Source organism: Tyto alba, unplaced genomic scaffold, assembly GCF_018691265.1.
Source record: "Tyto alba isolate M040663 unplaced genomic scaffold, T.alba_DEE_v4.0 Super-Scaffold_7, whole genome shotgun sequence".
Lineage (NCBI taxonomy): Eukaryota > Metazoa > Chordata > Aves > Strigiformes > Tytonidae > Tyto > Tyto alba.
In genome coordinates this window covers 26,848,914-26,861,890 of record NW_024881328.1, presented here as the reverse complement: position 1 = coordinate 26,861,890, position 12,977 = coordinate 26,848,914, and the positions used below count along the sequence as shown (strand labels likewise).

General features: G+C 39.5%; 1 protein-coding gene across 8 annotated transcripts in view; it reads left to right on the top strand.

Moving 5' to 3' along the window:
* ZNF385B (zinc finger protein 385B) overlaps nucleotides 1-11,945 on the top strand; it is a 172,673-nt gene extending 160,728 nt beyond the window's left edge. For all 8 annotated transcript variants that reach the window (XM_033010943.2, XM_033010944.2, XM_033010942.1 and 5 more), the window contains 4 exons: nucleotides 6,186-6,431; nucleotides 7,509-7,687; nucleotides 8,774-8,875; nucleotides 10,484-11,945. In XM_033010943.2, the coding sequence (XP_032866834.1) occupies nucleotides 6,186-6,431; nucleotides 7,509-7,687; nucleotides 8,774-8,875; nucleotides 10,484-10,702 (746 nt within the window). In that variant the 3' untranslated portion in view covers nucleotides 10,703-11,945. The remainder of the gene's footprint in view (nucleotides 1-6,185; nucleotides 6,432-7,508; nucleotides 7,688-8,773; nucleotides 8,876-10,483) is intronic.
* The last annotated feature ends 1,032 nt before the right edge of the window (nucleotides 11,946-12,977 follow it).

Genomic DNA, 12,977 nt, shown 5'->3' with positions numbered 1-12,977 from the left:
ACTCAGTAGAGCTCTGCTGGTTTGGGAGATATGCTTGCTTTACCTCAAAGTCTCGGTTACCCTCCAAAATCAACACTTCAATCTAATACCAGTTGCCTGTAACACAACTTATGTGAACTCAAGGCTATCATAAGACAATTTTTGCACCACATTTCTAGTAACCCATAAATAAGCCATAAACCTTCCCTTTCAGAAATCACTTTTGGGTTTAGTTACCATAGGAAGTGGCATAGTCAGAAATTAATTGAAGGTGTTCAGGGCCATCAAGAAATCCATGCTTTAAAAAATTGTTCTTTCAGTAGTGGTGTGGTATTGTAACATACCACTGCAAACAAGGCTGATTGCACCAGAGGATATGCACCTAACCATGCCTAAGTTCTAATCACCAGTTGCATAGACTTGATAACCATGCAGTGATCGAGTTACACAGTAAATTATTTTGTTGCTGTGTTTCTCCTAATGTAGCTGTTTTAGGCTGGAAATGACATTGGAAAATGAACGGTTCTCTTCTCCAGGTTTTTTAAGAAGAGAAAGAGCACAAGTATTTACTACTTTCTTACCTTTATGAAGGAGAATAATAAATATCTAGGCTGCCAGAAATTGTTTTTCCATTGTGCTCTTTTCTAAGTTGGCAATATTTTCTGTTGTGCGAGCAGGTGGAAGAATTAAAATAAACCCAAATCTCCATTTCTAGGATGAGAAATGAGCAAATCTCTCAAAAGAGCTTTGGTGTAGGAGTCTAGATCAGTGGTGGCCACTTTGCAATGCCTGTGCTGCCCTTAAGTTGCAGGTGCTTTGTGCATGGGCTGCTCCATGCCTGCAGCTGGGGCATGCAGTGAAGGACCTGGCACAAGGAAAGGTGCGGAGCTGAAGCCTGGCAGTGGGCGGCTGTAAGCATGGCATGGTCTCTTCCCGGGGGAAAGCTGCCTCCATCGCAGCCAGCACCGCTCTGGGAGGCTCTTCTCTGTCCCAGGATCCTTGTCTGTTCATGTGCTCAGCCTTCGGCACAAGTTGTGGATAAGAGTCCCAGCTTCTGGCAGAGGAGAGAGGCAGGCAGGTGTAAAGCTATACTTTTTATCACACACACACACACACACACACAAAATACATATATTTTCATTATTGAAATATTATTTATTCTGTTACTGTCAAAGTAAGAGCAGATTTGTTTATTTATTTATTACATACAGGCAGAAAATGTACATGCCAGTTTTGTAAGGGTTATTAGGATCGTAGCAGAACTCCGTATCTAAAAGCATATGTGTTGGAAAGGGCTCCTGAAAGTGTATCACATGTGTCATCTTTGGATAATGTTTTCATTTCAACTGTTGTTTGAACAAGCTGTTGCAAAATGGAAGTTTATTGCAAAGTTGTGGTTTGTGCATCTTCAGTGATAAAAACTGTGCAGAAAGTAATGTTGTGGGATATAAGTAGCAATGAGTATTACTGATACAGAAAACCTTTATCATTTGAATTGCTAGATTTATGCATGAGTTTTAGAATTCGCCTTGTTTTTTATTTTTATTAAGAATTTCAATTCTGAATTAAGGATCTGACGTTTAAGTTATTTTTCTATTGGAAATAGAATGTATATTTTTGTCATGAAGTCCAAATTTGAACTTCTAACATGCACAAAAGTCATCACTCTCACTCAAAAAGATAAAAAAGGTATTTCCTACCTGTAGAAAACAATACCTATAGGCATATTTGTGTATGGTAAGGGATCATTTTAAAATACAAATTTAAAATGTGACATATGTATATGTTATAAAATTGTAAACACTTCACACAAATTGCAAAGCAAACCAAGTGAACTCTCTTAAAGCTACCTTATAAACCAAACTGCCTAATGGAATAGTTAGGGGAATTAAAAAAAGTATATTATTTTTGTTTTCTTCATGGACTTCATTGAGCAGTGAGCTGAGAGCTGGAGCAGAGAGTTCACATTCAGTTGTTCACCAGGAAACAAAATAACTGAAGAGACGCAGGTTGAGTGTCAGAGGGGAGAAGTTTTATGGAAACATCTTTGCCCCTTTCTGAGCTAGGGCAAAACCCACCCGCTTAGCTGGACAAGGTTTTCAGCGTTAATGGGTAGGTCCTACAGATTATGCCATAGCAACTGCAGTGAGAGTCTCATGACCTGCAAAGGTCAGTAAATCACTTCAGCTGGCCTTGCTTTGGAAGCTAGAACCTGTTAGATTTGAACTTGTGTGATGTCATCCTGAGCTGTGCCTTGATTTTGGTACACAAAGCTGAAATGAGGCAGTACTAATTAGATAAATAAGTCTTGAATTTTAACATGCTGCTGACACAAACATAAGGCAAACAACCAGAAATATGTGAAAACAACTTCAAAGCAGAATTGAAACAATGTAAGGAGGCGACAAGAGCATTGATATTACAGAGCCCAAAGCAATACTTAATTAGCTTGCTTTATTTTTTCCTTGGGCTCTATTTCAAAATAAATTCAGGCTTCAGTAGGAACTTGAAATGAACCATTTATTTACTTCTGTGGAGTCTTGAGGAAAAGGGAGACTTAAAGACAGGAATTTAACAGAGATGAAATAAGGACTTTCTGTGTGGAAAAATAACAGACAGATACAGTACAACAGTACGGTATTAATAAATAATAATAAATTAACCTCTTGCACGTGAGTTACAATGTGAGCATTTCAACCTGACCCTGACTCAGGTTGAATCACAGCTACAGTTTTCTGGGAGGAGGTTGATACCACCATGGTCTCCTGCTTCCAGCTGTGCTCTGCTGAGCTGCGCAGCAGAAGCCGGTGTGTCCCTGGTCCTGGGCAGGATGGACTCACTCATGCACTTGTTTGGCCTCTGCTTGGCTCTGTTGTACTCCGTGGGCTTGGCCCAAGTGGAAATCAGAGCAACTGTGAGCCTATTCTCAATAATACTTGCCTCCAGAAATAGCAAGAGGACTATAATCCCACAGCTGCATCTAACCATCCACATGTATTTTATACAGTGATTACAGTTTGGAAGTATATAGATGCATTCAGGCATTAACAGTTACATTTCTGATTTCTGCATGGAGATATTATTTGTTAGTTCTGTGCTGTAAGTACAAATAAAAGAGTAGTCTTCTTTGTGCTTTGTATATACACGCAATTTGCATTTCCTGTGCTTTGCACAGTTGAATACTTGGCATTTCTGTCTCAAACATAAAACTGTAAGTAACGGTGTTTTGAATTCTGTGGATTGAAAACAATAAGCTGATATCAAAAGCCCATTTGGAGAAGTGCAATTTTCTGATTTTAGAAGCCAGGAAAACCCAATTCTGGCCCCACTGCAGTGACAAATATGCACTTAGCTCCATGTACTTTCTGTGGGAGTTAAACTGTATAATAACCTTACAATTATGATCTTTGAAGATGTTCTGCATTAAGCATTTAGAATGGTGGCAGGAAACATTAATTCATAGGGGGATGTATGTGTCTCCTTATACATCCCCATGGATGAAGAGCTTATTTGTGTCAGGAAGCTTTCCAAATGATGGAATTATGTGAACTGAGGTTCTTTCCAAAAGCTGCGATACTGGCAGAATTGAGCCCAGCTGGATGCTAGTAACTTCTCTCTCATTTTCTAGAAGTTTTCTTGTTAGCTTGTTATGCATTATATACTCTAGAATTGTTTTGTATTACGAATACTGAAAACACTGTAAATCTAGGGAATATTTTTAAAATTGACATACTACATCAGCTGGTGGCCAGCTAGGTGAGGAGAAGTGGGAAATGAAACCTGTCATTTTTCAATCATCTGTTTGTTAAATTCAGCGATGGAGAACCATCACTTTGTGATGGTAGTTGGTGGCCTGTATAAAGTGGATCTTACTCCATCACTCAGGATCTCACTCCACAGACGCTTGGTGGCAAAAACAAAGAAATAAAAATCTGTTCCCTCTTCTCGCAGACAGTCTGAACAGTGAGGCCACGTGCTGCGGGCGGGCAGGAGGGTGCTGCGGGCGGGCAGGAGGGTGCTGCGGGCGGGCAGGAGGGTGCAGGGTGCACTGGCTGCACAAGGCAGTTTCTCAGGCCAGGGGTCCACCCCAGCGCACATCTGCTGGTGTCATTGCTGGCCCCCTCCTGCTCTCTCTCTCACAAGAATTGTTTTCTATCTCCACTAAGTGTTTCAAAAGCACAGAATCTTTATGCTTACGTTAAAAAAAATACATGGGAAACAACATAAAAAACCCCAAACTAGAAGTTTAATCTCTATGTGTTAACATACAGCTTGCCGTTCTGCAGGTGTATTATTCTTTTAATGCCTGAAATGCAAAATACTGAGGAACCTTCCTTTATTGCACTCAGGTTGACATGTATCCTGGTCCTTTTGCAGTCTGGCATAATATTTCATAGAACAACAAGAAGTCTGTTTTCCTGTAATGGGAATTCACAAATGGCAGCAGTTCAGTGTGTTTCCTTTGTAGATGTTGGCACCTCTGAGAACTTTCCATATTGAAAACTCTGTAATTTAGAATGTTAGTAAATGCTATTTATTAAAACGGTGTATTTTATGAAGGCTCACAAGTTGTATAACGTGTTCTGGACTTTTGCAGATGTAACTCATTACTATAGAGACATTAAAATTAAATAGTCTATGAACTATGATTTAATATCACTTTCTTTTGTCATACTTTATCAAAATACCATCAGAATCTGTTTTTTTTTTCATTAATTCGGTCCTAATAGTCTTTGTACTTGAACATTTTCAATGTTTAATACAGTTCATATCATAAAATTTCTAAGTATTTCTATCACTATTTTAAAAAATAGTCATTCTTTTATCAGAATTTTCTTTCTTCTGTTTTTTAACAATCTAAAATTGCTGTACTGCAATGCACTTCAGGGAAATATGCTAACAGTTGTGGATTTTAGTTTCAGGATGCCTGTTCATAGTTCATACACACTCTCAGGTGTTTGTTGTAGGGAGTAGAGTCCTGTTTTCAGAATTCTTGGTAGCACAGCATTGGCCTGATACACAGAGTGATGTTAAGACAGAGTCTGGTAACTGTGAGAAGTAAGTGAACGTGCCCAAAATATAACCTGGTTTTTCAAATCAGTTCAACACAACTTATGCCATAGGTTTCAAATGGGATGTAAGTAGTTTTTAAGAGGTTGCTGTTATGTAGATGTTGTACTTGCTTTGATGATAAAATTTGATTCCTTTTGTTCAGAGTGACAATAGGTCACTTATGCCAATCATTTCTTACGTCCATTTTGTCAGTGTTGCTCATACCAGAACCCCACTGTACCAGCCCACTCCCATCCCATGTTCTTTATAGCTGAGCTTGTTTTACTGCTGGCAACTAATACGGCTCATGGCCACAAGGACTGCAGTTAAATAGCTTAAAATGCGATGAGCTCTTGTAGACAACACGTAGGCAAGGAGCATTTGAATACTGGCTCTGGCACAAAGTTCCTCTTTAGGCACAGATGGGACATTTAATCTCTCACCTTGCGATTGCCATCTGTAAAATGAAGTAATACCTGCCTACCTGTCTTGTAGGAGCACAGGTGATTGACTCATGCTTGTGAAGTGATAGATGAATGCATTGAATGCCCAACGGAGCTATCTGATCTCCAGATATATGGAGAATTGTTCTTGGAAAAAACTAAAAATATTAGGAGCTGTGTTCATGTGTGCAGTGTGGTACCATAATCAACTCCTGTAACTGAAATTAGGGATATCATATGTCAAGATGTTGCTGGAGTCTTTCAGAGTCCTCCTGGTGACTTTGAGAAACTTGAGCCATTCTAAAGGCAAATATATTGCTTTCCAAAAATATTTTTGTGATCCCCAGTGCAAAGTCTCACATGTTTCTGAGTGCTCTCCAGCCCTTAACCCTGTCTGCCTTTGGGATTTATTGGCTTCTTTCAGTGGGCCAAACCTGCAGCATGACAGCAACAACACCTGGCATGAATTTGTTGAAGTCATCGGTATTCACTGGTAGCCTTCAAAACAGGAAAATCACCCCTTTTGTCTACTTACACACATTTCATGGTATGGTTTTAACAAGATTTCAAGGATGCTGCTGTCCTGTATAAAATGGGATGAATTAGGCCCTTGTTGTGTTAGGTTCACTGAAACCACAGGACTATTACTGTGTGATTATTTTTTGTGTGTGTGTGCAGCATATTATGACATACATATTTTGCTTCTTTTAGAAGACAAAGGGAAAGCAAAACCCAGTAGTGCAAGTCAGCAGTCCAGTACTGAAGTGAGTCCTTTTCTTCCCAAACCTGGAGTGGCAGCAGTGGCACCTGTAACACCTGCATCATCTTCCAAGAGCACAAATGGAGCTCCTAACACAGTTTCTGAGTCAGAAGAGGAAAAAGCCAAAAAACTACTTTACTGTTCATTATGCAAAGTGGCTGTGAATTCCCTGTCACAACTAGAAGCCCACAATACAGGTGAGTATGCATACAGCGCAAGTGAATTGTGTGTTATTATTTTTAAAATTCAGTGTAACAAGCTGGTTTTCTGACACTGTGGTAATCACACTTCACTGAAGAGTCTTTTAGTTAAAATTTACAACGGCAAGTTACAAAAACTTTTGTGTTAATGACGGTTTCATGTGTGGTGTTTGATACTTTATTGAAGCTCTCTCTAAATTTTTTTGAACTGTCCTTCATGTTCTCTGTAAGCTTTTAGTTGACAAAATCCCTACAGTTCATGTTACCTAATCAAATTTCATCGTACCTCCATAGTGAGGATCATAGTGGCCTGTAACAATAAGGTTTCTAAATTGTCAGTTCACTCTCTCTTTCATATTTCATCTCACTATCTATGGTGTCTGATTATTTTGCTGGTGCAATTTATAGTAATTTTTGTGATTTGATATTTTTGATAATTTATGGTGGGCTCCTTAGGTTTCCTAGATGTCCTAGAATATTTTGATTATTGCAGGTTAGATATTTGCCCTTTAAAGGCCACAAGCAACAATCCCTAATGTGCTCTGGCTGCTCTGTGATGTGCTGGTGATGTAAAGCTTGTTAACAAATCATTGAAACTGGTTTGACAACTGTAATCCATTCTTGAAATGGCCAAAGCAGCCGTTTCTTCCAAATTAGAGGATACTTACTGAAGTATTCCTGTTCCTAGGCCGGTTTTGAGTGATTGCTGTGGTTCCTGTGTCATTCTTGGCTAATGCCCTTTTTCATGATTCACCAGCTATATGGATTTTGGCAGAAGAATAAGCAATAAATACTTTGGCCATACAGTCACGCACTGCCCCCACACAGAGAGGCAGTGGTCCAGCGTGCCTGTTGTTCCCTTTTTATACAAACCTTTCTTCCATTGTCTGGCTTCCTTTTAGATTGAGGAAGTGGGAACTACACTGACCAAAACCAGAGTCGTCATTAACCCAGACCTGTGGTGATTCTAACCATTCTGTCTTGAAGATAAATGTGTTTCATAATGTCCCAAGACTAATGGGTGTGGTTGTGTGTTGCTGATCATTAACTCACCCATGTCTGCTTGCCCATTAGGTTCCAAGCACAAGACCATGGTCGAGGCTCGGAATGGTGCTGGTCCCATCAAGTCTTACCCTAGACCTGGATCCCGCCTGAAGATGCAGAATGGCAGTAAAGGCTCAGGACTGCAGAACAAGACGTTTCATTGTGAAATCTGTGATGTCCATGTTAACTCAGAAATTCAACTTAAACAGGTAGCTTGCATGCATCTGGGGCTCCTTTGTTGGTTTTAGTTGCATTGCATTTTAAGTGCGATGTAGGTCTGTGTGAAGATATTTTGGCAAAAAGTGAACTTAGTATTTCGTGTCATCCCACAACTATTTCTAAATAGTTCATCATAAGTCAAGTTCATCTAACTGTTTCCGCTGGGAAAACACGGTCTTGAGAGTCACAGACAAGGTGTCAGTATCAATGAATAACATAGCAGGTCTAGTTTAAAAGTTTGCTGTGGCTCAGGAGAGACATTTGAACTTTGATCTTCCAAATGGAAGAAATTCTGGGTTGAGGTTCCCTGAATTCCTCTTTCGGTGCTGTTTCAGACTTCTGGGATACTTTTTAATACTGTGTGAGAATAAGAATGTGACTCGAATCTATTGGTTTAGGACAACTGGCAGGAGGGTAATACTGTAGATATATCTGAATTGTGTTGAGCAACGCTATCATTAACAGCATAGCTGTATAAACGTGCAGCTCTGCTCTGTCCGAGCCAATTAACCCTGGGTTCAGAGCTGTGCCAATACAGATATGTTGTTTCTGATACCCAAATGGGAATCTCTAACTGGACGGTGCTGTGCTCTGTGTCATCTCATTCCCTGTTATTTCAGTTCTCTCTAAGAGAGTATTAAATTGCATCGTGTAGACATATCCCTGGGTACTGGTTCTTCCTTAAACGAATATTGAATTATTTATGCAACTGAACATCATCAGCAAAACTAAAAATTCGCCTCCTACTTCTGAATATCCCTATGACCTAGTGATTACAGCTCTGCCTGGTTCAAAGCTCTTCAAGTGGAAAAAGGAAAGACTAACCAAAATATCAATAATTTGCAGAGCCTGTCTCGGATCACAGAATTCGCAGTGTTTGATTAGTTTCTGATTCTCTGTTTGATGTGCTCCAAATTGTTATGTTTAATTTAGCAAAACTCATCTTTTCTCTCTCTAAAGAACCTACTTTATCTTACAAACCAGGGGCTTAGGCATATCCTGCTGATAAATCAATTTCAAACTCAAAACTGAGAAATGTTTAAACAGCTAATTAAATGTGAGGATATTTGTTTCAGCACATTTCCAGCCGAAGGCATAAGGACAGAGTTGCAGGAAAGCCTATGAAACCTAAATATAGTCCTTACAACAAACTGCAGCGCAGCCCAAGTATTTTAGCAGTAAGTATTTTTATTTCTCATCACTGTCTGTGAATTTATGACCTTGGGGACTCCCACCACACAGAGACAGGAACATGACAGACCTGATGCTTCCACAGCATTTCTCCCCTGAAGGCTGAGCCTACATGGGGATCAGATTTGAAAATAGTTATGCATTCTGTCTGCCCAGTCGAAGGCATGCAGACAGCACTGCGAGTGTTATTTACTGCTAGGAAGAAGGGAATAATCAGTGGAATGGGAATGAACCGTGCGCCCCATGGAAAGGTATCGGCTCTGCTGGTCTAGTGCACTTCTTGAAGGCTGTGATGTATACACTCTGTCTTTCTGTGCACCTGATGCCACTCTCAGTTATGATGGATGCAGTCAGGGAAGAGGACATAAGATGTTAAGATATAAAAATAGGAATGCTGATTCTCTGCATACAACAAAACAGAGTGCTGTGTGGATGTATTATGTTGGCGCAAGAGTTATCAGGTGTTTGGGAGAACAGACTGCCTATCTGCATGCTTGGGCTATCAAAACACCTCTCCTGGTTTTGTGCCCCCAGCGTGTCCCCTTTCACACCCACCTGCATTTCCAGGAATTCCCCAAGCTGGTTCTGCCAGTCAGCTGCAGCCGGAATTCAGGCTGGCTCTAGCACAGCACAGATTGTATGTTTATTTGCTCATGACTCAGCCTGTATTTTATTCATTAGGGAAAAGTGCATGCCACCTATGGCACAAAAATGATTTATAGGTTGGAAAGAGAAAGATGCAAAGGTGTGTGCACAAGAGCAAGCATGTGAAAAGCCTTTAAAAGCTGAAATATTAATATGTCTTTTTTAGTTGTATAGAGGCAAATGAAAATGCTGCAGGCTTTCTCTAAGTCTCCCCATTCTGTAGGTTCTGCATAAACTAATCTCCTTCACTTGTGTAATACACCATTTTATAATCTGTTGCATAAGGAGAGCCCTCCACTAATAAAGGAAGGACATGAGTATCTTTGCCCCCACAAATGTGTGATTGTGGTACAGACCATTTTCAGTGAGACTGTAGTGTGTATATTTCTGATTCGCTTTTTCAACACAAGCATCAGCAATGATTGTAGATCATAAACTGAGTAATAATTCTTTCGGAAAGAATTCTTTATGGTACTGATCTTAAAAAGTATTTCTATTTTGGAAAGAGCAGCTCTGAATTGGCAGGTTAAGAGCTGACTGGACCAATATTAGTTTCCCATCTTGACCACTCTACTTTTCTACAATTCATTTTTGCAAGTGGAAAATTTTACTTTTGACACTGAAGTCTTAATCATGTTTTTTTAATCTTTCTTGCACAGTTAAGACTTACATAATTTAATGTTGTTCACCTCCAAGTTATGCTCCCTTCTAAATGTCAGTGTGACTGCCCCTACGCTCAAGAGATTTATGTATCTTTAAATACACGATTTGGTTGGTTTAATCGCCTTGGGAGTAAAAAGATAATGTGGGTAAAATTCCTAAGCAACTGACATGAGTTTTCTGTGAGAAGCCATGGCATGCCCTTTCTCAGGGTTCATTTTTTCCCTCATGTAAAAGTGGGCACGGGGAGAACTGTGTTTACATTGCTTTGTGTGTGTGCTTTATTCCAGGCAAAACTCGCATTCCAGAAGGACATGATTAAGCCGCTGGCACCTGCTTTCCTTTCGTCTCCCCTGGCTGCGGCCGCAGCTGTGTCATCGGCTCTGTCCCTCCCGCCCCGGCCCGCTGCCTCCCTCTTCCAGGCCCCTGCAATACCCCCGGCTCTCCTCAGGCCGGGCCATGGTCCCATCCGGGCAACACCTGCCTCCATACTTTTTGCACCATACTAACTTATTGATGTAAAAAAGAGATACTTACGGCCAGTAGAAAGAGTACAACAAAAACAGGAAAAGGGTCGAGATTTTAAAATGTCTTTCTCTTTCGAAATGCCATCCAGCGTTGACACCTCAACCACCCACACCATAAAATTCATCATTGACAGTACTGCATTTTGGAGTCTAGACAACTCTCTCAGTCTCTCTCTGTCTCTTCTTTTTTAACCCAAATACAGAGTGATTTAGTAAAAACTTAATTGCTCATAAAATTTATACCATTAAAGATTCATACCTTTTTTTTTTTTTTTTCCTCAATGTCTATGATGCACCTTGGAATCAAGGAACGTAAAGTACTTTCCTGACAGACTTGAAAACTAGGGTCTTCCTCACTCACGCTTATGTAAATACTTCTCTGAAAACCAATGGGGTATACTCCTAAATGTGGGAAAAAAGGTAGATGAACCAAATGCTTGATTGTGGATCACATCTCAAAAATTAATTGCGTCTTTCTTTTTTCCATGTGCTCTTGTTGACAGGGATTGTGTACTGTCCTAGGCCCCAGTACTGGTGTATCTTGTGTAGTACTAAAGATGTATCACATGTCTGATTTTAATATTTTTAGTTTCTGTGCAAATGTTTGAAAGCAATGCAGTGCTGAAGCTTTTAATTATTTCTTCTGTGTCACACTTTATTTAGAGAAATTACAAATAGAAAGCCATATAACATATAGTTAAGAATACTACTTGTTTGCTACTTTCATTTAACTTATTTTTGTTGTTTACTCACTGGTGTTGCTAAGCAATATTTAAAGAGAAAAAAAGCTTTTCAATTGCACATTACCACAGCTCACATGCATTGTTCAAGAAGACAATGTTTCCATGTATTTGTACGTAAATATAATTTTTTCTTAATTTCTAACTAGCTTCCTTTGTAATGATGCTGCATAACGTTGTGGCTCCCTAATGCAATAATGTACAGAACATAAAATATTTATAATTGACCGTATTCTCTGTTTACTGAATATATTGCAGTAATTCCCCACCTATCTTCTTACCTCCCCAACCCTTTTATAAAGGTGATATCAATATGCAGCACTCAGACTGAAGTCATTGTGTGATAATGAGGACAACAGGTGGAAGAAAGGAGAAAAAAAAAAAAAAACAGAATTAACTTTTAGAGCATCTTTATCTGCAATCCATAATAGTAAAATGTCTGTGTATTTTTTTAAATGTACCTTTTCAATAAAACAATAAGAAAAATATACCTGCTTCTTGTGTTTATTAATTGGTACAGAAAAAAAAAAGAAGTCTGGAACAAACAAATTGAGCTAAAGGAGTCTTCAGGAGCAAACAAAGCACTAGGGTTGCAATAAAGTATAATTACAGAACCTGTGTTTACTTCCCTTGTGTTTTAACATCTTTTTCTCGCTACATCGTTACAGCCTTTACTGGGGCTTTTTTGCAGTAAGACTGTAAACATCGGAGATTCAGAGGAAGAAGCAGTAGAGCCAGGTGGGTGACTAGGGTTTTACTATTGCACCACCAAAATGCTGCAACATGGTTATGCCATGGAGATTAAGGATTAACTTTAAAACTAATTTGGGCATACCTGGGACTGGAAACAGGTCACTTTGGATCCAAGACTTGCTTTGAAGCATGGGCAAAGGAGGCAGCTGCTTGATGCAGTAGGCTTTTGAAGGCAGGTGTTTGGGGAAGCTTTGAAGTTATATTTTTCCCTGATGAAAATCTTGATCTGTTCTGTAAAAATCTTTTATTTGTTAATATAAAGTGAAAAGTAAAGAGTACAAGAGTAAAAAGACTCAACTGTAAGGCTGTTAGGGTTAATAGAAAGCCGACAGGACCATTACAAAGACCAAGGAATACAAATTTCAGGAACTTAGTATTAGAGAATTTACAGTCCAACATACACCTCATAGATGCAACATATTAGACACCATTTCCTGCAAGTGTGTCTGCCCAACTTCCACTATTCAGTGGAGCAGTTGGCTGTGTTGTGAGAGGATAATTCACTGGAGAATCACCTACAGAGGGGTAGGTAAGGGAGTCCAGGCTTTTACCATCCTCTGGGCAAACAGGTACAGTTGTATTAATCCTGTGGACTCTGAGAATTAAAAGGTAATAACAGGTAGGTGCATCTGTTTGTGTTTGATTTTGTAACTCATGCTTGTAGGGACTCAGGTTTAACTGCTCAGCTACAGGGAGTTACTTGCCTGAGGAGCCTGTTTCTGTCCAATATGAGACAGGTTTACAGAACTGTGTATTTTAAATGG